The 25,720-nt window shown below is 34.0% G+C and overlaps 2 protein-coding genes, 1 long non-coding RNA gene and 1 other non-coding gene across 5 annotated transcripts; 2 read left to right on the top strand and 2 right to left on the bottom strand.

Moving 5' to 3' along the window:
* Positions 1–2,246: 2,246 nt before the first annotated feature.
* Positions 2,247–8,413, top strand: LOC133677038 (bZIP transcription factor TGA10-like). 2 transcript variants are annotated; one of them, XM_062098873.1, is made up of 11 exons: positions 2,247–2,897; positions 3,071–3,168; positions 3,805–3,884; positions 4,026–4,163; positions 4,303–4,374; positions 4,482–4,541; positions 4,663–4,740; positions 4,830–4,905; positions 5,090–5,361; positions 6,043–6,282; positions 7,672–8,413. In XM_062098873.1, exons 1-11 carry the CDS (start codon positions 2,677–2,679, stop codon positions 7,819–7,821), a joined length of 1,485 nt encoding a protein of 494 aa, XP_061954857.1. In that variant the 5' UTR covers positions 2,247–2,676; the 3' UTR covers positions 7,822–8,413. The 2 variants fall into 2 exon arrangements, with proteins under 2 accessions (XP_061954857.1, XP_061954856.1); XM_062098872.1 differs by having other exon boundaries at positions 2,248–2,897; positions 3,068–3,168.
* A 3,114-nt stretch (positions 8,414–11,527) lies between these two features.
* On the bottom strand, positions 11,528–11,599 carry TRNAC-GCA (transfer RNA cysteine (anticodon GCA)). Its single transcript has one exon. It is a non-coding gene; the product is annotated as a tRNA-Cys (tRNA).
* A 2,135-nt stretch (positions 11,600–13,734) lies between these two features.
* LOC133676439 (uncharacterized) lies at positions 13,735–14,783 on the top strand. The gene is made up of 2 exons (XR_009835611.1): positions 13,735–14,149; positions 14,341–14,783. It is a non-coding gene; the product is annotated as an uncharacterized LOC133676439 (long non-coding RNA).
* Positions 14,784–14,932: 149 nt separating this feature from the next.
* Positions 14,933–18,033, bottom strand: LOC133676438 (FT-interacting protein 1-like). The gene has a single exon (XM_062098082.1). The coding sequence runs from the start codon at positions 17,416–17,418 to the stop codon at positions 15,028–15,030; it is 2,391 nt and encodes a 796-aa protein (XP_061954066.1). The 5' UTR covers positions 17,419–18,033; the 3' UTR covers positions 14,933–15,027.
* Positions 18,034–25,720: the final 7,687 nt, after the last annotated feature.

The following is a 25,720-nucleotide window of genomic DNA, read 5'->3' as shown; positions in this document are numbered from 1 at the left end:
ACTGAAATTTGCAGCCGTCAGATTATGTTACCAGTTTACACTTGATGATCTGACGGGTCCCCCGTCCTGCCCTTTAAATTAGAAACGGGGAACGCTAACTTCACATGGGTTTCATATTCAACGGTCCTGCCTGTATTCTCTAGTTGACAGTTGCCTGAAAAATAACTTGGAGTGGGTTGTTTTACATATTTTCGATTCTGCCCCTGAACTCTGCAACAACTGTTGTGATATTGAAAATGAACTTGCCCTGGAAGATGGCATCCTTCTCTCACTACAAAACCTTCACTAAAGAATTAAAATGACATCCCTATTTTCTTTTACTTTTATCAACAATAATAATAAAAAGTTTAACCTGAAAAAATCTATTTATCAAGGGGAAAAAACCCTTCATACTCAATTTTTTTATATTATGTTTATACATTATTTACATGATTTAAATTGTATTTCTTGGAGGGCAAATAACTTTTTTTTAATTAATGTAGGTGTTTGGATCAGTTTGCGCGCACTTTGACTAATCTCACAAGCAAATAAATTTATTTGATAAGGAAATAAATTTCATTATAATTTCATATTATCTCAGTCCTGTGAGATTGAATTAATATGTTTAATTACCTCTTCTTTATTATTGATGGAAAACCAGATAAACGCTTCTTAATTAAAGATAAATATTAGATTATTAAGCCATTAATTAACATCTCTTGAACTGGAACCACTTCTCTTAACAATGACCTAATCTATATATAGTTCCTGCATTTTGTAGCAATTTTAAGCTGCCTTATATCATAGACAGTACTGATACCCTAATTGATTCAATAATCGTACGTAAACTTCTCTCCCTGTGTTTTTGTAAAAAGAAAATCTGTACAAACACTCATGTCAATCTTGCTGTATCCAATATTGCAAGAAAAAGATTGTTTTTAACTATACTCATTCCTCATTGATCATGAATTAATGGTACTGTTCTGGAGACCTCAAGAAAAAGATTTTGTGCTTTCGTTACAGCTACACCATCATTGAAAATCTTCGATAAATCAAATATCTGAGCATTCAAGTTGTGTAGCAGTCTTTGGATTTTAATTCTGGGGACAAGAACAAATAAAGATTTGAACTTGAGACATTTATCGCTATATATATATATATATATATTGGAAGACTACAATTACTCAATATTATTAATTAGGTAAGTATTTTCAATCTGTGCAATTTGGTCCACATCAGACTCGATAGGAGAGAAATATTTTTTTTTCGTTGTGAAATAATGTCTTTGGGTTCGCCAATATAATAATAATAAGAAGAGCACACATGATCCAAGATAATAGATATTTATTTCTACTAATGCAAATTATACGTTTTCTTTATATTACCACCCACCTTATAAGAGCTTTCGCTATTTCAACCATTGACATATCATTATCACATTATAATTCTCCGGCTCTACCGCCATCTATACAACCACCCTATCACTATTATTGCTCTGCCATCACCGGTAGCCATCTTATTACAAATATCAGTTACCACCGCATCAGCATCTTTCATGGCTGTTGCCACCGTAGTCACCACCGCCTAATTATTAAAATAATTATAATTTCATCACTATTGTTATCATATATAACCATTAATATAATAGGTTGTTTCAAGTAATTTTGTGTTTATTTTATTTAAATAAAATTTTGAGTTTGAATCTTATAAATAAAATATATTATTTTTAAAAGAATTTCATCTTTTAATAAACCGACTCAACTTGACCAGATTAGTTGAGGTACAATAACTTTTAAATACCAGAGTTTAGATCATAAAAATATAATATATCATTACCATTAATGCTACCATATTAATCATCACTGTTCCGATTATTTTTATCATATAAACATTGTAATTTTACTTATCATATTACCCGCATACAAAAATCATAATTGAAAAAAAAATTATTATGAGTGTAATTAAATAATAAAAAATGACTTATATTTCATGTTTGTTTTTTCAAAAAAAATATTTTAATATTTTCCCCAAGGAAACCTGCTCTAAAAGAAAGAAAACGGCCAAGGGGCAAGGGGCAAGGGGCATGGGGCATGGAAGAAAACAGCCGCCTCACCCACTATCCATACGTGTAAGTTTGCATGAAAATGTCAATAGTAAATCCTACGGGCTTTCTCGTCATTACAGACCTAAGAATGGTAAGAAACTGAGACAATGAAATGCCTTAAGCGGTTTCATCGGACTCTGTAAACTAAAGTGGTTTTTCTTCAGGTCTTCTCTGGTTTTTAACTCTCTCTGTCTCTTGTGTCTGAGGAGAGACAGAAACTGAACAGGGTAGCTTGAGACCATTTTATAATATATATTTATTTGTTGTACACAAAGTCAGTCTCATCTTGTAGATAAAGAAAGCTGAAAATTAGGTTTGTCTTATTTCCTTGCATTCAATATCCCTTCTTCTTTTTTCCTCCTCATTCATTCAATCTCTCTTTTCCATTTTCTTCTTCATGAAAACTCTCTCCTTTTCCTTGTTTGTATGCGTGTGAAATATCTAAAGGATATGATGATGATTATGATCATTAAAGGAACAAAAAGAAGGTAGTTTCATGCCATTTACGGGGTTTTCAACAGCTCTTTGGAGTTGGGAGTTGGTGGAGGAATAGTAAGAGGAACGATTATAAACCAAGCTTTTTGAGGGTTCTCATGGCTACTACTGCTACAAACAATAAAGTGATCAATCACTCAGCTCATCAATTTGAACAGCAGCAACAACAAAATCATCATCAACAACAGCAAAACCAGCATCATCAGCAACATCAGCAACAATATCATCTTCATCAAATGCAAGAGCAGCATAATCATCATCAGATTCCATATGGAATCATGCAGTCATCATCATCATCCTCAATCCCTGGGAACTTCATGTAATCTTTACAAACTATAGAAATCACCAAGAACATATTTCTAGAGTCTCTTTTCTGTAATCGTTTTTAGAAGTTTAATTATTAATTAACAAGAGGTTTGACCCTGCAAATTAAATCATTTGTTTCTCTGTGATTTTCTTTTGTTTTTACATGTGCACTTTTTGTGTCAGAAGCAAAGATGCTGGAGCTTATGACATGGGAGAATTGGATCAAGCCCTTTTTCTCTATCTTGATGGACAAGACCCCTCCACTGTTAATCAAGACCAAAGACGTGAGCTCTCTCTCTCTCTCTCTAAATTAAAAAAATTTCATCTTTCTCATTTTCTTTACACTATTACTTTTCCTTTCCACCTCTTCTGTTTCTGTTGGGAGATTCTCTTTGGAAAGGGTTATTTGAGGGTCACAAGGAAAGCATGTTCAACTGCAGATCACAAATCTACCTCTCTGCCAATCGTGCTTTCTTTGACGAGATGCTAATAATGTTCCTTGCAGCTGCAAGAAAGACTTTTTCAAATCTCAAGAAAATCGTCGTTTTCTCTACTTATTTTCCCGTTCCTTTTTGAATTCATCTTCGTTTCTTGTTGCTAGGAGCATTAGACCATGACATGTATAACAACCCTACACACATATCATGATCAATCCCTCACTCATTTCTCCATGTATTAAGAATGGTATGAATAGGGTATGGGTTATATCTGCCTTTTCTTCACTTTGATTCCTCCTTTTTCTGTTTTGATACCGTATAGAGCTACAATTGCATGACGATCCCTGTACTTCAAACTCATGTCTCATAACTCTCTTGCCTTGTCTAGCTCACTTCCCTCTCACTCGGGTCCTTATTCTTTTTCTCTCCCACACTAAATTATAGCTATAAAGAGATTTGATGTTGATTTGGGTTTGTGTGCAGAGAGTGGTGCAGGAATGAGACCTCCAACTTTGAATATTTTCCCATCTCAGCCTATGCACGTAGAGCCATCATCAACAAAGGTATAATAAAATCAAAACAGTTGATAACTTAATTAGTTTAGTGGTATATGTACAATTCTTCACTTAATGGTTCAGTTGTACCTTACTACATATATTAATATTACCCAATATTTTCTAATGGGTTTGTTTTGGATTTGGTAGGCTAATATTACTGTTGCTAGTACTGGATTAGTTTCTTCTGCAACTGGTGGTTCAAAGGGACCATCAGAACCGTCCATGGAACTTGCCAACACAAGAAATAATTCTGCTCCTGGCCCTGAACCAGCTAAAGCTATCAAGGTAGATTCGGACTTCTAGTGCTTATAAAATAGAGCAACTATGATATTAAATAAAAAAAAATAATTAGTCTATATATAGCTTATTCATAACTGAGATTCGAATTGGTATTTAAAAAGTTGTTTCTTGTTGTTTATGGCAGCGCCAAGGGAACCGTAAAGGACCAGCAAGATCAAGTTCGGAGCTGGAAGGACCCAAGACGCCAGACCCTAAGGTGACTTCTTTTGGTTCACTTTTTATGGCATATATATATGTTTAGATTTGTTTAATTTCTTGTAAGTTTACAACATCTAATGTTTGTCACGACCAATTTTTATGCAGACATTAAGGAGACTTGCTCAGAATAGAGAAGCAGCAAGGAAAAGCAGACTAAGAAAAAAGGTCAGTCCGTTCAAAATTAATGCTCTCTTTGATTTGATTGCAATAATTATTCCTTCCAGATAATAATGTTCAGCTCCTAAAATCATGAGGTTTGCCTCCTTTTCATTTTCCATTATTACAGGCTTATGTTCAGCAGCTAGAGTCAAGTAGGATTAAACTTACACAGTTGGAACAAGAGCTACAAAGAGCGCGAACTCAAGTGAGTTAAAAATCGTAGCCCGCTTCTATTATTCATTCATAGTATCATCATAGCACGTTTCAAGATTATTTTTTTTCTGTTCTTGCTAGGGAATATTCCTTGGCGGAGGAGGTCTTTTAGGAGGAGAACAAGGCATTCCTGTTGGTGTCACCAATATTAGCGCGGGTATTTAAGCTTATAAATTCAAAATAAAAATGCTACTTTTAGTTATTCTATTTTCCAGAAAATTTTCTTATTATATAATCTAATTAATCTCTCTTCATGGATAATTAAACGAGTCTCTATATATGGTACTCATATATAGAACAATAATGACCTCTTTTTTTCCCGTTCTATGTTTAATTTCTAGATGCTGCATTTTTTGATATGGAGTATGCAAGATGGCTTGAGGAGAACCATCGCCTAATGTGCGAGCTTCGGGCAGCAGTACAAGAGCATATACCCGAAAATGAGCTTAGGCTCTTTGTTGACAACTGCTTGGCACATTACGATGAGATGATGAATCTCAAAAGCGTGGTTGCCAAGACCGATGTCTTCCATCTAGTTTCTGGCATGTGGAAGACTCCGGCCGAGCGATGCTTCATGTGGATAGGAGATTTCCGGCCATCTGAGCTCATAAAGGTACTAAAAAACCTACCCTTTTCAGTCCCAAGTGTATATTTGGTTCTTTTTCTTTTTTCTTTTCCCAGCTGGGTGCTTAGACATTAGAAAATCATATAACATCACATGTGACATGAAACTGACAAAAATACATGGCCAAAAAAGGTAAATAACCTAAGATACATATCTATTTTAAGATTTTTAGATCAATTTCGTTGTCTCAAAATATTTGAAAATATATAATAAGATCAGTGAATGATGTGAGGTTATTATTAGATTTTGCACGAGGAATATAGGACGTTATAATTAATGCATGGTGCACAACCTGTCGGTGGAAACGGCAAAGAAGATAGCCTAAATCCCAAAACACACAGAAATTATGGATATCAATGAGTGACGAAACAGATCGTGAAGGTTTCTACTAATGGGTAGAGTTAGGTGTCAACCTAATAAAGCCCATGTTTGTTACTACAACTTCTGGTTTCATTGACACGAAAGAGAATGAGAAAGAATTGCACGGCTATCTACTCTCTCTTCGTTTTCCATTGATAGATACAACAGGCCTTGTTTTCGTGTTCATCCTTTGCTTTGGCCTGTAGTGAATTAATTATCAAAGCCTTGAAAATGAATGGTAACATGTCATTATTAGTTAACCACATTCTTGTTTATTTATGTAGTTATTGTGTGCTAATTATGATGCAGATAATAGTGGGTCAAATTGAGCCATTAACGGAGCAACAAATCTTGGGAATATATGGCTTGCAGCAATCAACACAAGAAAATGAGGATGCACTCTCTCAAGGGCTCGAAGCTCTCAATCAATCTCTTTCAAATACCATAGCCTCTGAATCACTGATCTGCCCTCCTAATATGGCTAACTACATGGGCCAAATGACTGTAGCAATGAACAAGCTCTCCACTCTTGAAGGATTTGTTAGACAGGTACGCATGATTTATGATCATCTCTCTCTCTCTCTCTTTAAGCTGGTCTATATTTTAGTGAGTAGGGATACAGTTGTTTGTGGGCCCTCATGTAGTGGGTCAAGTAACAGGAATCTGGTCCTGTTTGGGTCGGGAAACCTACCCCAACATACGAAACTGCTCCATGCCTCGCCACATGAGGTGGGTGGTGTTATATGCATGTTTTCTCTGTATTTATATGCATGGTCTACGAGCATATTTCTAGCTATCGGGAGGCATCCAGTACGATTAGGGTTACATGATATTAATTACCGGCAACTAGGTTGTACACGTGGCATGCAGACAAAAAGTGGTCCCCACGGATAAATATCAGCTTCTAAGAGATCCGATGAGCCCATGTTTTGTATGATGTCACGGTCGTAACCGTTTGACTTGAAGACAACACAAGTCCATTCTTCGTAGCTCTCTTTTTTGACTGTTCAAAACCCAGCCTGATGATCTGATAACTTCGTCCTCGGTGGGTTTCTTGAGTTGACTCAGTAAATTTTCAATGAGATTTGCCATTCCATTGAGTCACTCATCAGCTAGCTAGCATGAACTCGATTCCTAGACCTACACCCTTTCTTCCCTCCTAGTTACAAAGTCTCTTGGTATTTCCCCGCATGGCGATAAATATCAAGCAGCAAACAAGATTTTTGTCTAGTCGATGCTTTGAAGATATAGGGCTAGGTGGGTCCAGTGTTTGAATGCTAGGCCCCCTTCGATAGTAGAGCCCTTGGAACACTTCGATAAACGATGGATTTAGTCAAGAACGTTTTCAATTGGGATTTTAATCAAGTTATATACCAATCAAGGTATAGAAAGTCATGGTGATCATCACAGATGTTCACCTTTTTATTAATCGCTATCAGTTGACTTGTAGTATTTTGAATTTCCTATTCTAGTCTAAACACATTATGTTTAGTCGGCAGGACACTAATTGGTGGCATGGAAAGATTAACTTGTTGAAATTGATTCATCAGTAATTTCCAGGTTAAACTCTCTTTTGTGACTTTGTTTTTGTCCACTGTCAAACTTCTGGACCTTCTTTACCAAGACTAACACAACCCACATTTTCCTAAATTTTCTTTATATAACCCATTTGAAAAGTAAGAACCCCACGCATCACAAAGTCTTGAGTAGATAGAATGGCTGTATAAAAAAATCTAGGAACAAGAATTATTTGAAATGTTGTCATTGATTAAGGTCAAGATTAATCACTCCATATTCTTAATTTGTCGACATGCATGACTTTTTCCCAGTTTAATAATTTTTTTTTTATTTTTTTTCTATCTGTTTTTTTTTTATGAACAGTTTTATTTGAGGTATCTTATATGTGTTTGAGATATACTTACGGATATATACTTACAGGCAGATAATCTGAGGCACCAAACCATTCACCGGCTGCATCAATTACTCACAACCCGCCAAGCTGCAAGGTGTTTGCTCGCCGTTGCCGAGTACTTCCATCGTCTTCGAGCTCTCAGCTCTCTCTGGGTGGCTCGTCCTCGGCAGGAATGAAGAGTTGTAGAAACCCTAGACTTTTTAGCACCACTTTTATATCTTTAAGGGCCACTCTCTCTTAATTATTACAGTAGGTCTTCCATATTTCTTTTCCTTATTTTCTACAGAAAGATGTATAGATAGACAAAATATTAGATTAAACATCTTAAGTGGTAGAACCCTCGCACTTTCTCACTTGATCATTTCTTCGTGAGAGATTCAGAGAAGCAATGATTTGGCAGCCATCTTTGACTAGAAAAATAGATGATCATGATCGAGAATTAACGAAGATGGAAAAGAAAACATTGCGGACTTGAATTAGAAAATGATCAATAACGTTTGGGCTGATGCTTTTTGTTTGTATTAGGGAGAGTAAAGAGACGAGTATTTGGTTCTAGAGGGAAAGAAAGAAGTGTTGAAAGTTGAACGTCCATTTGGCCTAGGTGTCGATGCATGCACGTCTTTTGACCAGACGCATGAATTCATGAAACTGACAAGCTAACTTTTACGTTGTGTTTTGGCAATTTTCACCTTGTATTAATTGGCCTTGCAGACCGCTACTTGCTCAACGGACATTAATGAAAAGAGAATAGAGGTTTTATTATAGTTATATTACTATTTATCCTTTTATATATTATTATGGATTTTAATAGTGAATATTTTTTTTAAAATCAATTTGATCTTAGAATTTTCAATTTACATAATTAAGCTATTTTAAACCCAAATTAGTATCTAGTTGCATATTTTTTTTTGAGAGAAATGATTAAATTGAACGACAGATAGCTGAGATTAAAATGGTAAGTAAACTATGCAGTGATGTTATTTTTTTATATATATTTTTGATCAAAAATAAGTTTTTAAATGAAAAAACAAGAACCCTGTTTCTCCGACCACTATAGTGGTAGGGATTTGAGGAGTTAAAGATAACAAGTCATCTTTTTTGTCAAAAAATAAAATGGATGACTTGTTATTTGCCCCGTTAATTTCAAAAAAGAGCCCGCACGAGGGTCTTTTTTTAGTAGATTAGGCGTTTGCACAAATCTATTAGGTTCGATGTATCCAAAGCTATAGTACTATAATAGGTTCTTAATTGTAAAATTTTGAGTGACATATATATTTGCTCTGGCTAAAATTTTTGAGCTTAAAGGTGATTGAATATGTGTAGAGCCAACCAAATTGGTAGATTGTTCCAAAAATAATTTAAGGAGTTTTTTTAAAATTATGTTAATAATTTCCTTTTAAATATCATATATCAAATTAAGAAGAAATAGATCCAAATTCAATAAGAGTGTTGTTGCTTCATCAAGTACTAGTATCGATGATTATGTTATTAATTTAGGTGAAAATCTTAAAAAGACACCTACCATAGAAGTTACCAACTAAAGCTCAACTAATATGGAAAGCAGAGCTGGAATCCTTTCTATAAGAGACATTGTAATAGGTAAAATTATTGTTGAATGGAAGGGCAACATCACTATGTAATTAATGTTTTTTTCTCTAAATATTGAAGTAATATATTTGTATTAGGTTATTTTAAGTTTTACATTAAACTAAAATGGCTTTGATAAATTGATTTTCATGTTTACCAATATTGAAATTACCTATTTGATCACATCTACGATGAAATCATCGTTTGAAGAATCATTGTTTTAATGGAGTCAGCTTTATGAGCATCTTGAATGGATGAATATGATAGAAGCTTAGTGATAAAAATTTCAGGTTAGATAAATAATATTTAATTTGAATTAATATTTTATTATTATTTTGAAAACTAATTAATATATGTTTACCACTAGGAGAAATTTTGTTGGGACTATAGCATTAAGGTGTTGGTTAGAAAAGTGTGGAAAAATTATAGTGCATCTAGGTAAGTATCAATATAAAAATGTTATATTATTGTAAATTTGTATTCTTTTATTTTCTTATCTTATTCTTTTAACAAATTTCTGTACCAAGTTGCGTGATTTATGGTATGATGCACACAAACAAGCAATTAATAGAGTTGGATCTAATGATGTAGCTATGTGAAAAAATTATAGACTAAGACCTGCGGTATATTTTATTAGTTTTCTTAAAATTTTAATTAAATGTTTATTTGTGAGACTTTTAAAACAAACTATTTAATTTGTAGAAAAAGTAGCTTGGACGCAAATCGACTATAATAGATTTATATAAGGAAACTCATATAAAGAAAGGGGATAGGAAAAATGGAAGAAAATGTTTGTTGATAGAAAAGCAAAAGTGTTTGTTGTAAGGCTTTTTATATGTGTTATCATTGTCTTACTAATTTTATTTGCATTTGTAATATAAATTTAGGATTTTTACTTGTTTTTTTTTTATAGGATACATATAGCACTCACATGGCTGCGCAAAATTCGATGAAGACATTTCTATCCATCCTCCCTACGATCCTTGATTATGGTTGGAGGTTAGTGCAACAGATAGACCGATAGGAATTAAGTTTATGGTATAACTATGGTATTAGCCCGAGAAATGAGGTTGTGCCATCCTATTTCAACTGTAGGCACACCTCAATTCATCCTAAGCCAAACATCGTAGGCACATCTCATTTCATCTCAAGCCAAACATCACTAGACACTGATGAATTGGTAAAAAAAAATTTAGGGAAAAACTATCTACTCAGTTGCCCAAATTTAAAGGGGAAAAGAAAATAAAAGCATGATTCGAACAAGAAAATATGATGTATTGGAAGAAATTACATGTATATATAGCTTTACATTTGCCTCTCTTTCTTGGACCTTTGGTTTAAGATCTTTTCCTCCTACTTCACCTTCTGGATCTTTTGATTCAAGATCTTTTCCACCCCCATCTATCTTCACATTCTTAGAAATTTATGTTTTGTTTAAAAAATATTTATGTATAAAATATTTAGGTGACTACTGAAATTTGTATTATATTTTATTTTTGTTATGAGGATAGTTTTTTGTTATGATTATGATTTTTGTTGTTGTGATTTTAGGATGCAAAAAATATAATTGGGATTACATCAACCAAGCAATGAAAAGAATTGGTGAAACGCTGATGGAATTGCTGACGAACATAGGAATTTTTTCAGCAATGTTCACACAAATTTTATTAAAAAATTACATAAAATTTAGATATTTTTGACCGAATCTGCGATGAACAGTTCCATAGGCATTTAATGTGGCAACAAAGTTTTAATTTTTTAGATTAGGTATATCTCTTGAATTTGGCACGATGAGAGTGTTCATTTGATTGTTTTAGTTGTGTTGTCGGTGTTAATGTTGGATTTCTTTGATGAAAATTCTTTCTCTTTTTCCTCTCTCTTTTATTTTTCTTATTTAGTATAAATTTTTAGTTTTATATTTTATATATTTTTTAATCAAATACGATCATAATAATAATAATAAAAAAGTTAGTGGTTACAATTAATGAAAGGACTCGGCTTGTAGTTTTATAAAAAGTTTATAAAGAAAATCTTGGGATAAAATTTCATTACGTCCTTTATATTAAAGATATATGAACAAATTCACAACATAGACAAAACGTCTCTCCAAACCAATATGCCTCGTATTTTTCATAGGTGAAAGAAAGCATATATTTTTATCACAATTTGTGCTTAGAGTGTTGGACTTGGACGTAACCACTTCAACCTGCAATTGGGCCTTGGCTGTCTAGAAAAATTCAAAAAACAATTGCAATTGGGCCTTGGCTGTCTTGAAAAATTCAAAAAACAATTGCAAGGGCCCTACCGGGTTCGAACCGGTGACCTCTTGATCTGCAGTCAAATGCTCTACCACTGAGCTAAGGACCCTTGTTGGATTTAATGTCTCTTACTATTTTTGAAAAACATCGAAATAGAGTTTTCCCCTTGTTGGACTTGCAATGTTGTATGACAAGTATAGTCGAATTGGGTTGAATGAACTGGTGGCGATAGCCGGAAGCTCTTCCACTTCCTTTGGAGGTTCAAAATGAAAGGGGACATCTTTCTGCCAGCTTTTAGGACAAACTTCCATGGAACCATCTTTCTTCCCTGCAAAAGCATGAGATCAGCTAGCTAGTAGTGGAAAAAACTGCTAAAAACAACAGATTACTAGATTAGAACGCTTGAAATTAATGGTTTTAGAAGTTTATGAAGCAGAAGGTGATTGGGATTTCTCGTGTGCTAAAGAAAAATCTCCCTTTTGCTTATGGAAAGGGTGGACAATTGCACAGCAGCTTTTCTTTTTTGGACGATAAAGAATATATTTGTATAAGATTTTGTGCTAACCGAAATTATTATTTTTTTATATGATATCAATATTGCATTTTTTATATTAATATTTAATATATTTTAAAAAATAAATCCTTTTAAATATTGGTTGTTTGATTACAAAACTTGAACACTTTATGGAGATTCTTATGTACTTGTATACTAGGTAGATGTTTCAAGAATTTTTAACCAAATTATTACCAAATATACAAAAACAAAATCGAGAGAAGGAATAGAGTGCTCTCAACACTTTCCCTCTTGATCTATATGCACAGCCGGTTCATTGTACTATTCTATATTATTTTTTTTATTTTAGTAATCAAATTTATTTTATTTTCAGTTTTATTTTTCTATTATATATTAATATAGTTTTATATATTGAGATTTTTTTTAATTTACATTTTCTCGATATACAAAATACTAAGAAATATTTTGATAATAAATTAAAACTCAATTTTTCGAAATAAAATCTATTTATGATTAAAAAATAATTTTAAAAAAGAAAGATCAAGTCTAACAAGAATAAAAACTCCATCTCCTTAAAATTTTAGTTTACCCATTATTTGGTCACTATTGTTTTAACACTTTACATTTTAGACACAAACTTCCTCTTCTTCTTTATTTTTTTAAAATATTTTTAGTATCTAAGTAATATAAGGAGAGAGAGAAAGTCATTGAAAAAAATTGAGGAGAAAGAAATCAATTGAATGATGATATTTCAGCCATTAAAGAGGCTAATCTTAGTGGTAATGAGTTTGTCTTTTTAAATGGAGTTTAATGGAGTAGTTTTGTCTTTTAATCATGTTAGAAAAAATAAATTAGTGTCTTTATTTTTTTTATATTAATTTAATTTTCATTTATAAAGAGATTAGAGACAATTTTGGGTTTAAAATGAGTTTATTAAAGATTTTAGTATGTTTTTATAGGTGTTTTTTTAAAAAAAAAATTAAAAAAAAGTTTTTAAATAAAAACACTCAGCCTTGATAACCAAAAAATGATAAGTTGTTCGCCATAATAAACTATATATTCTCTGCTTGGGAAAAAAAATAGAAATGAAAAGTTCTTTCAGTAAAATAAAATAAAATAACTAAGATACACTAGCCTAAGTTTTTAGATTTATTGCTAGACATGTGGGTGGGTCTGACTATTTTATTTTTTTTAACAAAGAAAATTTAATTAATTCTTTTATTTAAATTTTAATTAATACTCTCTTAGTTTTTAAATGGTTTAGTTCACCTATATTTTAAAATAATAATTAATCTTTTAATTGTTTTTAAATCTTATATTGTGTCAAAGAAATTATTGTAAATTATCTTTATTTTTTATATTTTATTTAAATAAATTTTATTTATATTATATGTTTATAAAAATAAAAACCTTTTGTTAGTAACAATCACAATTAACCTTTAAAATACAATAAATAAAAATATATAGAATAAAAAGAATAACTATAATTAAATATTTGCATGGGCATATATTTTTTATTTTCACTAGAAAAAATAAAATTTTATTTTAATATTTAATTAATATCAACAAATTTTTTATTTATTTATCAATTCATATATTTCTTTTAATTTATTTTATTAAACCTGAACAGCAACTTTCTGTTTTCCAATTAAAAAAATCATCATACCGAAAAAAACATCTATAACACTAGCGCTTTCTTCTCTGACGCTGTAAACTAACTTGAAATTCTACCCTAGCACGGATCACAAGATTAGTGGAATCTAAATATCATGGAATTTAGTAATTTAAATACCTGAATTATATATGTTGAAGTTTTCCACTATTTAGTAATTTTCTTAAAGATAATCAAATACTAAAGATTTTAAATTTTTATTTGGTGTTTCTAAAATAATGATGTCAAGAAGCCACCGAAGTTTTACCCAGCTGATGATGTCAAGAAGCCGCTTCTTAACAAGCGAAAGCCTAAACCCACCAAGCTGGGGTAAAAAATGGCAAGAATTTTTTTTTTTCCCTTCTCTGTTTTGTGGCTTCTTTATTTATTTTTTTGTCTTAATTTATTAATGTATGTCTTAGGGAGAGTATTACACCGGGGACAGTGTTGATGTTATAAGAAGGGAGGCTTATGGGAAAGCGAGTTGTATACTTGTATGTGTTGAATTTTAGGTTATCAGAAAATGGGTTTTTGTTTTTCGTTGTAAGACATTTTTTGATTTTGGTTTATTGATTATATCCAAATATTAATTTTTCATGATGTTCTATTATGTTTCTATGTCAAGATGATCTTGTTTGGTCAATGAATCCACTTCTGGTTGTGTGTATTTCGCAACCAACTGTAGGTCAAGAACATCTTCCCAGCTGAGAAGAAGGAAGATCAGAAAGCTGTGGATGCCCCTGTGATGAAGGCCATCGAAGGCGTTGCGGATTTGAAGTCGTACTCGGGTGCAAGATTCTCTGTCAACTCAGGCACGAAACTCATGAGCTTGTCTTCTAGGGAAAACGATGTACTTATCTCATACTATTCATTTTTTTCTTCAAGATTTTGATTACCATTGGCTGTATGATCTGTGATAGTTATGGCAAAGAATCCAAGATTTTGCATGTTAACAGTCTTTGGTAGTTTGGTTTTCCATCAGCATCGTTTATGGCCCAGTCTACTTGTTTAATGTTTTTTCAGGTTCCTCTAGAGTTTTATTCAGATTTGTTATTGAATTTGTTGAATCAAGTAATTAACTTGTGATTGCTTTTTATGAAATAACATTCTACATCTAGAGCATCGTTATGGTATGTCTGCCCTATGCAATGGTAAATCTAATCAATTTTATGTTTGTGTCACCTGTTTAAACTTTAAAACGAAACTGCTTTATTACATAATTTTCTTGAAAGCAAAACATAGGTTAGGATTCTAGCAGGAAGAAGAAAAATGAGAGATACCAGAAAATCCCATAAACTTCTATTAGGAAACATTGTCAACAAACATAACTGAAACTTGAAAACAGAAAATGAGACGAGCCCTTTCTTTTTGTTCAAAGCATGCTATCAGCTCGTGATGGCAATCTCCTGAAGAAATTGCTGGGAACTGATGGTTGCTTGCTTCGAAACCTTGGATGTCGCAGCCAGAATAAGCCTGTAACCAAGGTAATTATTTTAAAAGGTGTTATGTAGAGCACGACGGCTGCAATAAGGCAGAAAATTATGTAGAGGCTGGTTGCTCTTGGGTCTCTCCAGCTGAGCAGAGCTTGAAAACGTTCCCCTTGTGTTGCCATGTCTCCCACCACAGTCTGGATCCTTCCTGCAACACTTCGAAGTCTGTCGTACCTCATTCGCGCCACGTCCTGTTGCTTTGACGTGGGAAATGTGTCAAACTCTTCATCCAGTTCATCTGGGTGAACTGCTTCTGCCCACGAAAGTTTGGTATCCATGTGAGGAGGGTGCCTTGCGCGGAACCGGTAATTCCATAATCCAATCAAAAACATATATAGGAAAATAGTTGGTAGAATCAGTTCTGGGTAGCATATCAATATGAAAAATAAAACGTGAACTAGGACTGTTGTCACCGGATTCTTCCATTTACACACTTCACCAAGCCACTTGCTCATTGAGATCACCCCAGAAAACAGCGAGACAATTCGGAAGAAGTTAGCTTTGCTCCTTCTCATGCTCCACATGTGAGAATCCACATCCAACATATACTCCACAGTCTCTTTCCTTAGTGGTGGCTCAGCTCTGCCAAGCCTTACTGCTACAATATTCATGGCCTGATATCTCAAACTGTCTAGCTGATTTACAGTAAAAGGATGCAAATAATGCATTTTTGGCAACAAGGGTTGCCCATAGAGGTAAATCATATTTGCTAGTGATAGGCAAGTGAATCGAACTGCTAACTGGAGTTCTCCCATCTTTTTCAGCCCAGATGGTTGTAGGACTAGAAGTGGATAGGAGTGTGTGTATATTCTATCTGTTTCCAAGGTAGATAGTCGAATTCTTACCTTTCCAATTCTCATGTCATTTCGTGCTCCACCACCAGTTGCCGGGTTTTCAGTTCCTCCCAAGTGGCAGTTGTCAAAAACTCCCAAGGTGATCACCGTGCAAGGGTCATACACCTCCCATGTATACTGCTCATTCCACTTAGGATTGAAGTTTTCAATGATCGTTCTGGTCCGTACCCACTTCAGCCCATACTTGGCTACACAATAAGCATCAGTAGTTCCTCTGCCATCCTTCGTTTTCATTGGAAGAAGCCCTTGCGCACTCAGGATGCCGACTTCAAGGATTCCAATGGGCTGCTTCCAGAGCTGCCTAGCTGTTGGTCGTTGGTCACTTATGTACATTGTTGATTCGTCAAGTACATGGTAAGCACCCTCGAGGCAAACCCTGAGATGAATCCTGGTTGAAAATTTGAGCTCGTGCCTCTTATCTCCCTCTAGAGCACCAAACCCAAATTTTTCAAGGTTGAACCACTTGGAGTGAACTGGCCGGTGATCCAAGCGCCTCTCGAAGATATGGAGCGGCAAATTTGCTCTCCCCATGACTTCATCTTTCGCAGGGCTTGCTTTATTTTCGACAGTAAGTATCAACTGCTCTTCAAATGGCTCTGCTGCGACAAAGATCAGATCTTCATTCCACATAGGGTTTGTTGTTCTGGTTGGACATAGCTTGGTTTTGAGTATCTGGTTTCCAACTTGAGCTTTCACGAAAACCTGTGGTAATTGACTTCTGTCAAGCGATTCTACATCCTGAGCTTCAATCACATTAACTCTGAGATACCACAGTTTTGGCGAAACATAAACCTTTGATCGGATATTGAAAACACCCTCCCCATGAACCGAAGTAGCATCTGAGTGCCAGGACTCTGGAAAAGCTTCATCAGCCTGTGTACCCATCCAAACTGCAAGCATCACCTCTCCTCTCACCTTTCTATCTCCACTGCGACCCTCTAATCTATACCACTGAGGTGCCAAAGGGCTGTCTGGTGGAACCCTTGTAGGCACTTCATGCATGTCAAAGACCACCTTTCCTACGTAATCATCTCTCAACACCGTCTCTCTATCTCTGAGGAATACTTCAACCACTGAAGACTGAATTTTCTCCTTTGAGAATGCGAAAACCAGGTTCCATTCAGGGTTGGTTTTCTTCTCAAAATGCTGTGTTTTTCCTTTATAATTCCCAACTTTAACTTCTATGTAGGGGTCGAAGCTTCCAGTTACTGGGTGCGTGGGAAGATCTTTGGCTTTCACAACTCGGACATACAGATAAAACATCTGCTCAACAAGATCATACGTGCTTGTTGCTCTTTCACTGCTAATCCACCCGCCTCCACCGCGTGGTCCTCCATGAGGCCAACGTTCCCCAAGCTGAGGCTTTGTGTTCTTCAATTTGAAGTCATCTTTGTGGTCAGGAGCAGCTATTGGATTCATTGGTGCAAAATCGAGGGCACTCTTTCCCAATGTTTTTTCCAACGAAATTCCTTACAGCAGCAAAGCTTGCTGTTGGCGTATTGATGCACAGGACTGTCTCCTATTAACTTAGTCTGTAAGACTTACAGAAGTTGAAATACCTTTGGTGCTCGTGTACATTCAGTACCTGAAATGGATCCTTCTCTTGCTGAGGCTTGACTTCAGAGCATCTACAACTCCACCAACAGCTTAGCCAGTACCTTTCTGGTTTGCTTTGAGCAGCAAAAGAATCTTGATTTTGGAGGGAAAGGTAAAGAGAAAGAATTATTAATAACAGCTGCAATGCTACAAGTTGTACTGGGTGAAGTGTAATGGGGAAGGCTTGTGTTTCGCTTATAAGCATAAATGCAAGGTGATTGCCACCCCACTTGAAAGGACAAAGATAATCTTTTTAGATTTTAAAACAAGGTGACTTAGTGCATGTTCACTATCCTAGATTATTTAGGCTTTATTGGCTTTATAAAATTGTCCAACTGAAAAATTAAACCATCCACAATTCCACATTACCCTTCAGTCTCCAGTCCAGAGACCTTTATCTTTCAAGGGATGGCAGTCCAGGTTACTTTATTTGAGCTGCATCACTTAGTGACGACAGCTACTACCTTCCTTCTGGTTTCTGCAGCAAAGCTAATGAGAAGGAAAGGAAGCAAAAACAAACCGTTTTGGAAATTTTGCAGAGTTAAAGATGCTATGGTGAGAATAAAGAAAGAAAAAGCATCATAGAAAGCTTAATGGTGCATCACGTTGCACAGAAAGATGCTTTATCCAATATTCTTTTCCATTTTTATTCATCTTTAATTTAATTTCTTGCTGTCAGTATGACTTTCTTCATTTAAAGTGAAATGCTGTTTTCTTCGAGTCCCTTTATACAAGTCAAAAGATCATTAGGGCTACAGCACCGGTGTTCTGCTTAAAATTCCTAGGCATTGACAGACAAGGCTATCCCTCTTTGTTGGATTCTATTTTGCTAACAATTTCGGAGCAAGAACAAACATCCCATTTACAGATGGAGCATCTTTTGCTTTAGACAACTCTAAATAACGATGACTACACGAGGGAATATTTTGTATTGATGTGCATTGAGAGCAGAATGGGACACTTGGTGCCTTTCCGAGGAGAAAAAGTAACTGCAGTCTTATTTTTAATTAGATTCTTCTGATCAGAAAATCAAGACTTATTGATCACTACTTTTTGGATAATGTAATTCATTAGTATGATAATTACTTTGCAACGCTGATGCAAAGTACCATACTTTAGAAACAAATTAATGATTAATCTACTCGTTATGTGTAACAACTTCCCTATTTCAGACATGTTTCAAATTTCTCCTGTGCTGGCTGTATTCTTCTCATGATGCTCCTAAATAGTATTATTAATATTTTCGTAGAAATTTCAAAAGTTACGCAGAAGAAATGGTTCGATCCATAATCTGGCTGGTAACTCGAGGATTTAAGGTAAAAAATCATATTCAACATGGCATCGGAATTCTTACGAAGATCATAGGGTTTATCTTGAAAGTCTCAAATAAGCTAAAACTTTTGAAGCATTTCAGATAGGAAAAACATGAAGGGAAACCCAGTTAATGACCCCAAATTCCTTAAATGTAAATTGTCTTGTAATGTGTCCACCAGATGCTCGTGTTAGTCTACCGTTTAAGGAGCCGTTCTTTTGAATGAGGTTGGGTCTCCGAGGTAAGATAGAACAACGAAGTTACTAACCTGTTTTTTTTCATGATTTTAGTTAATTTTTAAAAAATTATTATCACATCTTTGTTCTTTAAAATAAAGCATGTCTGAGTTTTTTTCCACTAGCAAGAGTAACAATTTGATGATTTGAACAACACTCACTGTATACAGTAAGCATTGTTCATAAAGCCAGAGTAAAAAGTAGTTTAGAGGGCATGGATGTGCTATGGAAAAGAAAGCATATTTGCTAGCTATTAAAGGAGAGTATGGCTGTGGATGCTTATTATTAAAACATGAGAAAAATATTATTTGTTGTCATTCTCCAGACAAGTTCTTCCTAAAGCAGAACACTCGTCTTTTTTTTACAATTCAAAGCAGAGAGCCAACACTGCTGGTTTGAGTGAGGAGAGGGTAGGTAAAGGTAAGGTGTGGAAGAAGGAAGACAGTAAAAGTGAAATGTAGACGTTTTCTTGAATTTTTGGATATAAATTAGGGAAAAGTAAGATTATGAATCCACCCTTGTTTCTTTCAAGGACAGAAAGAATTAGTTATTAATATGCACTCTATTTTTGAATTTTTGGACACAATGTGTATAATATTAGGGTTTCTAGTATAATAATATAATATAATTTAAAACTTCTTATCTGTATTTGTAAAAATTTTCTAATGAGTATCTTTATCATTATTTTTTAAGAAAAGAAATTATATATAGGGGTGATCATTTTCGATTCGGTTTGGTTTTTATAAAAAAAAATAACCAAACTGAATTTTTTTTAAAACCGAAATTGGTTCAAACCAACTGGTTCGGTTATTTTGGACAAAAACCGGTTTGGTTCGGTTTTTTCAGTTTGGCTCGGTTTTTTCTGGTTTGGCTCGGTTTTTTCCGGTTTTAGGCTCGATTTTTTTCCAGTTTTAGGATTATGAAACCGAACCGGTCAGTTTTTTCAAAATTTTAATCGGTTTTTTTTCACGGTTTGGTTTTTTCAGTTATTTTTTTCTGATTTTCTCGGTTTAATTGATTTCTCTCTCTCTCTCTCTCTCTCTCTCTCTCTCTCTCTCTCTCACACACACACACACACACACACACACACACACTTCTATTTATTTTTCAATTAAAACTCCCAGCTGCAAGTTGATAAATTCTTAGTGAAATGTCCATTGAATAAACACTCTATTTATAAATGGAAAAAATGAAAAAATAAAAAAAATAAAAATTTGAAAAATGAAATAATGAAGATGGAGGCCATGCTTTATAAAGAAAAATTCTCACTCCTTTTTATGGATCATTTAGAAACATTATACCAATAAATAAAATATAATAATAAAAACGATAAATGTCTCCACAACACAATGTTATTTTTTTTTAATTTTCTTTGTTTCTATTTTTTTGAATTCAGGATTTCAGTGTTTTTATAACCTACAGTAGAAATAATGGGTAGGATATTTCCTTCCAGAAATAAAACTTACATCTTTATTTATTTATTTATTTTTAATCTTCAAAATTTTGCTTTTTTATGTATAATGGATCCCACAATAACGTTGATAGGTGTCTATTTAATAGGCCCATCATAAAAACATAATATATTCCAGAGAAACACTTAAAAAAAAACGATGATACTAACACTCAAATAAAATAAAGGCATCTAATTGAAAAAAAAAGGTACAATAACTTAATTACAAAAAAGCCAAAGTATACTTGATTTCCTTCAACTATTGGTGAAAGTAATGTTAAAGCATCTCTAATGAAAAATACTATTTTAAAAAGATAAATTGATAAAATAATATTTTAAATAGTATAAATATAGTTTCTTTTACTATGTATATTCCAATAGAAAAAAATCATTTGAAAAGCCAATTCTAGTAGAGTGGAATAAATAAGTGTTTTTTTTTAATGATTTTAATGTTATTTTTTTTTCTACATAGCTAGATTTATTTGGCTTATTCTTTTGTTAGCTCCACTTTGTTAGTTTTGACTCTTTTGAGAGATATGTAGGAATAAAATTTATGGAAAAGAAAAGATATTTTAGCATTTTGTTTGGCTTTCCTCTTGGAATATGAAAAACAAGCAAAGAAAAGCCAAAATATTAGTTTTTATTTTTATTTTTGGCTATCCATTTTGCTTCTCCATTGAAGATGCTCTTAGTCTCCTAAAAATGTTACACCACTAACAAGGTAGGATTTTACCTTGAAAAAAAAGAATTAAATATTTGAGTTATTTGGGCAATGTTACACCACTGATGGGGCAGAATTCTTACCTAGAAAAAAAAATAGATATTTGGGTTGTTTGAGTCAGTCTTAAACAACATTGCTCATCGAGAGATTAGACTTGGATACTTGCCATCCTAGCTATTTTAGGCTTGGCCCAAGATGATTAGGCACTGCAGCCTGGGATGACTAGGTTATTTGGACCTAGCCCGGTGACTAGGTTATTTGGACCTTTTCTCTTCATTATTATTCTTTCTTTTTTGTTTTTTTTTTCATATATATATATATATATATATATATATTCTAGGCATTGGCAATTTTAATGTGTAATACAGTAATTTTTTTTCTTTTGTCTAAATAACTTTTATACTAATAGACACTATTTTCTATTATCTATATATATTTTTATTACGCCTATCATCTCACAGTGATACATCAATTTCATTTTCAATCACGAGTTAGGCATAAAACCCTTTACACAACATCATACCAATAAATGAGTCATATTGGTTGCCCAACGACACAATGTCTCCTTCTTGAAAAAAAGTTCAAGCTAGGTGTGAAAAGACACTCAGTCTCACAAGTAGGCTATGACCAATTTGAAGACATAAATTCTTCACAATAAAAAGTGACAAACTCTATACTCACACAGTCTTTTCAAAGCCATAAATACTTAGTTATATCTAGACATGCACATCATGTACTCTCATTTTTCTTTTTTATACATTACCTTGTCCCCTGTATATAAGTGATAACTTAAACATTAAAGAGTCCATTGTTCCACGAGGGACTTATTCTTTTAAGAGCTCTTAAAAACAATAGTAGCTTAATTCATACGACACATTTTCGTAGCAAACCATGAAAAACCCAATTTACATGTGAAGTTTTGTACGACTTCATTAATGATATTTTTTGTGGGATCTGAATAAATATCTAGTTCATTCCCTATACTCTTAACTTAATTATTTTTTCATGGCTAGTGAAACTCCAATATAGAAGAGAGTGACTGATCTTCCTATTATAGCAACTCCAGCTCCTTTAATTCTCTAACGACTCTCCAACCAAGTGCAATTTATCAACAATGATGTCACATTGATGCAACTACATCTTCACACCCTTTCATTTATGCAATAACAAGCTCTCATGCATGCACCACTAAGTGCACAAAAACAACTCCAATTTTTTGAAGGAATATATAATATGTAAGCGAGTAACGCTCACACTTATATACTCAGAAGGAATTATACATCTTGTTCTCACTTGATACCTTTAAAAGATACAATTGCCATCAATCGTTATTTGAATCTCACTCACGCACTAGAAAAAGGCCTAGAAGTAAGATGAGTTCCATGACTCCACGAGCTTCTGAATATATCATAGTGGGAGAATCATCATTTTATCATAGAATCTTGCATACTCAACTCTCCAAATACTTTGTTTCTGTAAAAGCCAACCTAGACAACTACAAAGGATTGACAGAACCTCAGGAGCACATATATAATGTGAGATGTATCCTTGAGCTTGTAACATAAGACATTGATGTTATGCGTAAAGCTTTTCCAACAACGCTTATTGGATTCGCACGTGTATGGTACCATAACTTAGAGCTTTAGTCTATTATCTATTTTCATGATCTCATCTCTAAAATCATCTCTCATTTTAGCACAAATATTTCTGCCAAAAAGAGTACCATAAAGCTCTTCGCTATCACACAAAGAGAAGATGAGAGCACCAAAACTTATCTCCAAATGTTTAACAAAGAAATGTTTAAGATGGATAGAATCCTTGAATCCATCCCTGCAAAAGCTTTGTTTAGTGGAGTATACAACTATTTCATGTGAAAAATGTTATAAACACTCCTTCAATTAAGTCTTCTTAGCGTCAAATAATCAATGTATTTTTTTTTATTGTGGAAAAAACCATGATCACCAAATAAGGTCACCCATGTTTCCACCAAATTGAGTCTTCTTAATGTTATTAGTCTCTCACTAGATCATAAAAAATAAGCACTAAAAGGCATAAATCGTGATCACTCACATCATAGTTTTTAAACCCGACCCGGTGGTCGACCCGGTATAATGACCGGGTCACGGGTCAGATGGGTTGACCCGGGTCAAACCGGTCAACCCAAAAAAGGCTTAGATTGTGACCTTTACTTCCAAGTAGTTTTGTCTCCACCTTTTTTTAACAAATTGAATAATGAAGAAATTAACTTCAACTTCCATCGTCCTATTTTTCCTTCCTTCCCCTGTCATGATTTCCCTTTCTTTCCCTCTCCCCCTTTTCTTCTAAAGCCAGACTCAATGGCCCTTGACATAAAAACTTTCGAAACCATAATCCCCTCTTGTTTCCTCTCTTTCACAATCCCCAACCTTGTACTACCAACTCACCTCCTCCGAGTTGCAGTCCTCGACTCTCCAATCCAACTCACCGAGTCTCCTCAAATCGCGGCTCTCTTGGTCTCTCAAACCCGTGAACCAGACTGGATTTTCTCAACCAAGTCAGGTCACCTCCAGCTCCTCTTATTCTCTCCTGGAATCTCACAGCTCGTATTGATTGGCAACAATCGAATCAACGACTTTGATTCATCTCCATTGACTTACCACAAAAGAGACGATGCCCAGTATGTAAAAAGTCTTGAAAATAGTTTAAAGCCTTTGTTTTTTGCTTTATCTCCTAAAGTTAGCGTTAAAGATGCGATTTTTGATGGCTCTGTTTTGGACGATGCTTTGATTCATCTTCATTGAAGATAATTTGATTATAGTGTGGTTTTAATTGTAAACGATGTCATTATATATATATATATATATATATATATATATATATATATATATATCAGCCGGGTCTCACCCGGGTTTGACCGAGTCCCGGGTCGACCGAGTTTTGCCGGGCCAATTTCCAAGCGGGTTTTTGCCTCCATCCGGACCGGTCCCAGGCCCGGGTCAGCCGGGTCCCGGGTCGACCCGCCGGGCCGGTCCGGGTTTTAAAACTCTGCCTCACATTCCTTAAGCTCATGACTAAATATTAAACCACTATACAAACTAAAATACTAGTTGTTATCCAAGAAAAAGAGTCTGTGCAATATCCTCCTATAAAAAATTATGCGAACATAAGGAACCCTAACAATTTTGTCTTTTTCATTGTGACCATGTGCATGACACTAAGAAATGTCACACTTCAAAAGAGAGAAAGAAAGATTAATCACTAGATGTTACCTTCATCGGTTTTTAAGAAAAGAAAAACAACTAGAACTAGGGAAAGAAGTCTACACATTTGATGTGCTGTTTGAGATCAAATAATCTCCAGAGTATACCATACATTGCATATCTGTCTTTTGATATTTTTAATAAAAAGCAATAGTTTTTCTCCATATCTTTACTTTGTAAATCTCCATGTCTCCAAACACGTCTTATAGTCCCTATGACCACAGTCTCCAGGTTCTCATTACTATATCTCTCCAAAAAGATCATGGATTCTTCTCTAGGTCCCACCAATCACTTGTCTTTAAAGGGATCATATATCCTTTTCTAAAAAATATTGACAAAAATCTCTTATGAGTTCAAAAAAAAGATAGCAAATATTCAAAGGCATGGCCATAAAAGTAAACTTTTACACTCTTAAGTTTTTCTTCCTCTTAGCTAGTTAAAGTCTTCCAAACATATATATATATATATACAAGACTTAGTGGGAAAAATGACGAGGTATAATTTTTACACAAAATAATAATAATAATAAATATTTGGGTTGTTTGGGCCTCAGCCTAAATAACTCTAGTCGTCTAAGGTTAGTAGGCGCCGACACCTAGGGTGTCTAGGTTGACCATATGCAAGCACTCAAAGCAACTAGGTTACCCAGACCTAACCTAACGACCTATCCAATTTTCTCTCTCTATGTTTTTTCTTCTCTCTCTATCTTTTTCTCTTGCATTTATAAATTTATTTTTTCAGGTATTGACAATTTTAATGTGTAGCATACATAATATTTTTTGTCTCACACGTATAAACTTTTTATAAACAGATATTGTTTTTTTATCACCTAGCTATGTTTTTGCTACACCTATCAGTCCATATAAACTCTAATGAAAATAAATGTACTCCATCGCAAAGACATGGCACCAAGTTTTTTCTCCAATCAAGTGTCATGACACAACATGACATCAACCAATGAGCCGCCTTAGTTGGCCAATGACACAATTCCTCCTTCATGAAATAAAATCCAAGCTAGGTGTATAAATATACTCCATAACAGAGATTCATAAACTCGCATCTATACAAACTTTTTAGAGTATCATAGAGCTAGCTACACCTAGATACGCACACTATATACTCTTATTTGTTTTTCTATACATTTTATTCTCTTCCATATACAAGTAT

The sequence above is a fragment of the Populus nigra genome, chromosome 17 (assembly GCF_951802175.1).
Source record: "Populus nigra chromosome 17, ddPopNigr1.1, whole genome shotgun sequence".
Lineage (NCBI taxonomy): Eukaryota > Viridiplantae > Streptophyta > Magnoliopsida > Malpighiales > Salicaceae > Populus > Populus nigra.
This window is presented reverse-complemented; position numbering and strand designations above follow the sequence as displayed.

What these genes read in the sequence shown, in the direction of transcription:
- LOC133676438 (XM_062098082.1), bottom strand. Translation starts at nt 17,418, where the DNA reads ATGAATCCAATAGCTGCTCCTGACCACAAAGATGACTTCAAATTGAAG.
- LOC133677038 (XM_062098872.1), top strand. Translation starts at nt 2,677, where the DNA reads ATGGCTACTACTGCTACAAACAATAAAGTGATCAATCACTCAGCTCAT. An exon ending in TAGAGCCATCATCAACAAAG is followed by an intron (nt 3,885 to 4,025) that starts GTATAATAAAAT and finishes TGGATTTGGTAG; the next exon opens with GCTAATATTACTGTTGCTAG. An exon ending in AACCAGCTAAAGCTATCAAG is followed by an intron (nt 4,164 to 4,302) that starts GTAGATTCGGAC and finishes TGTTTATGGCAG; the next exon opens with CGCCAAGGGAACCGTAAAGG.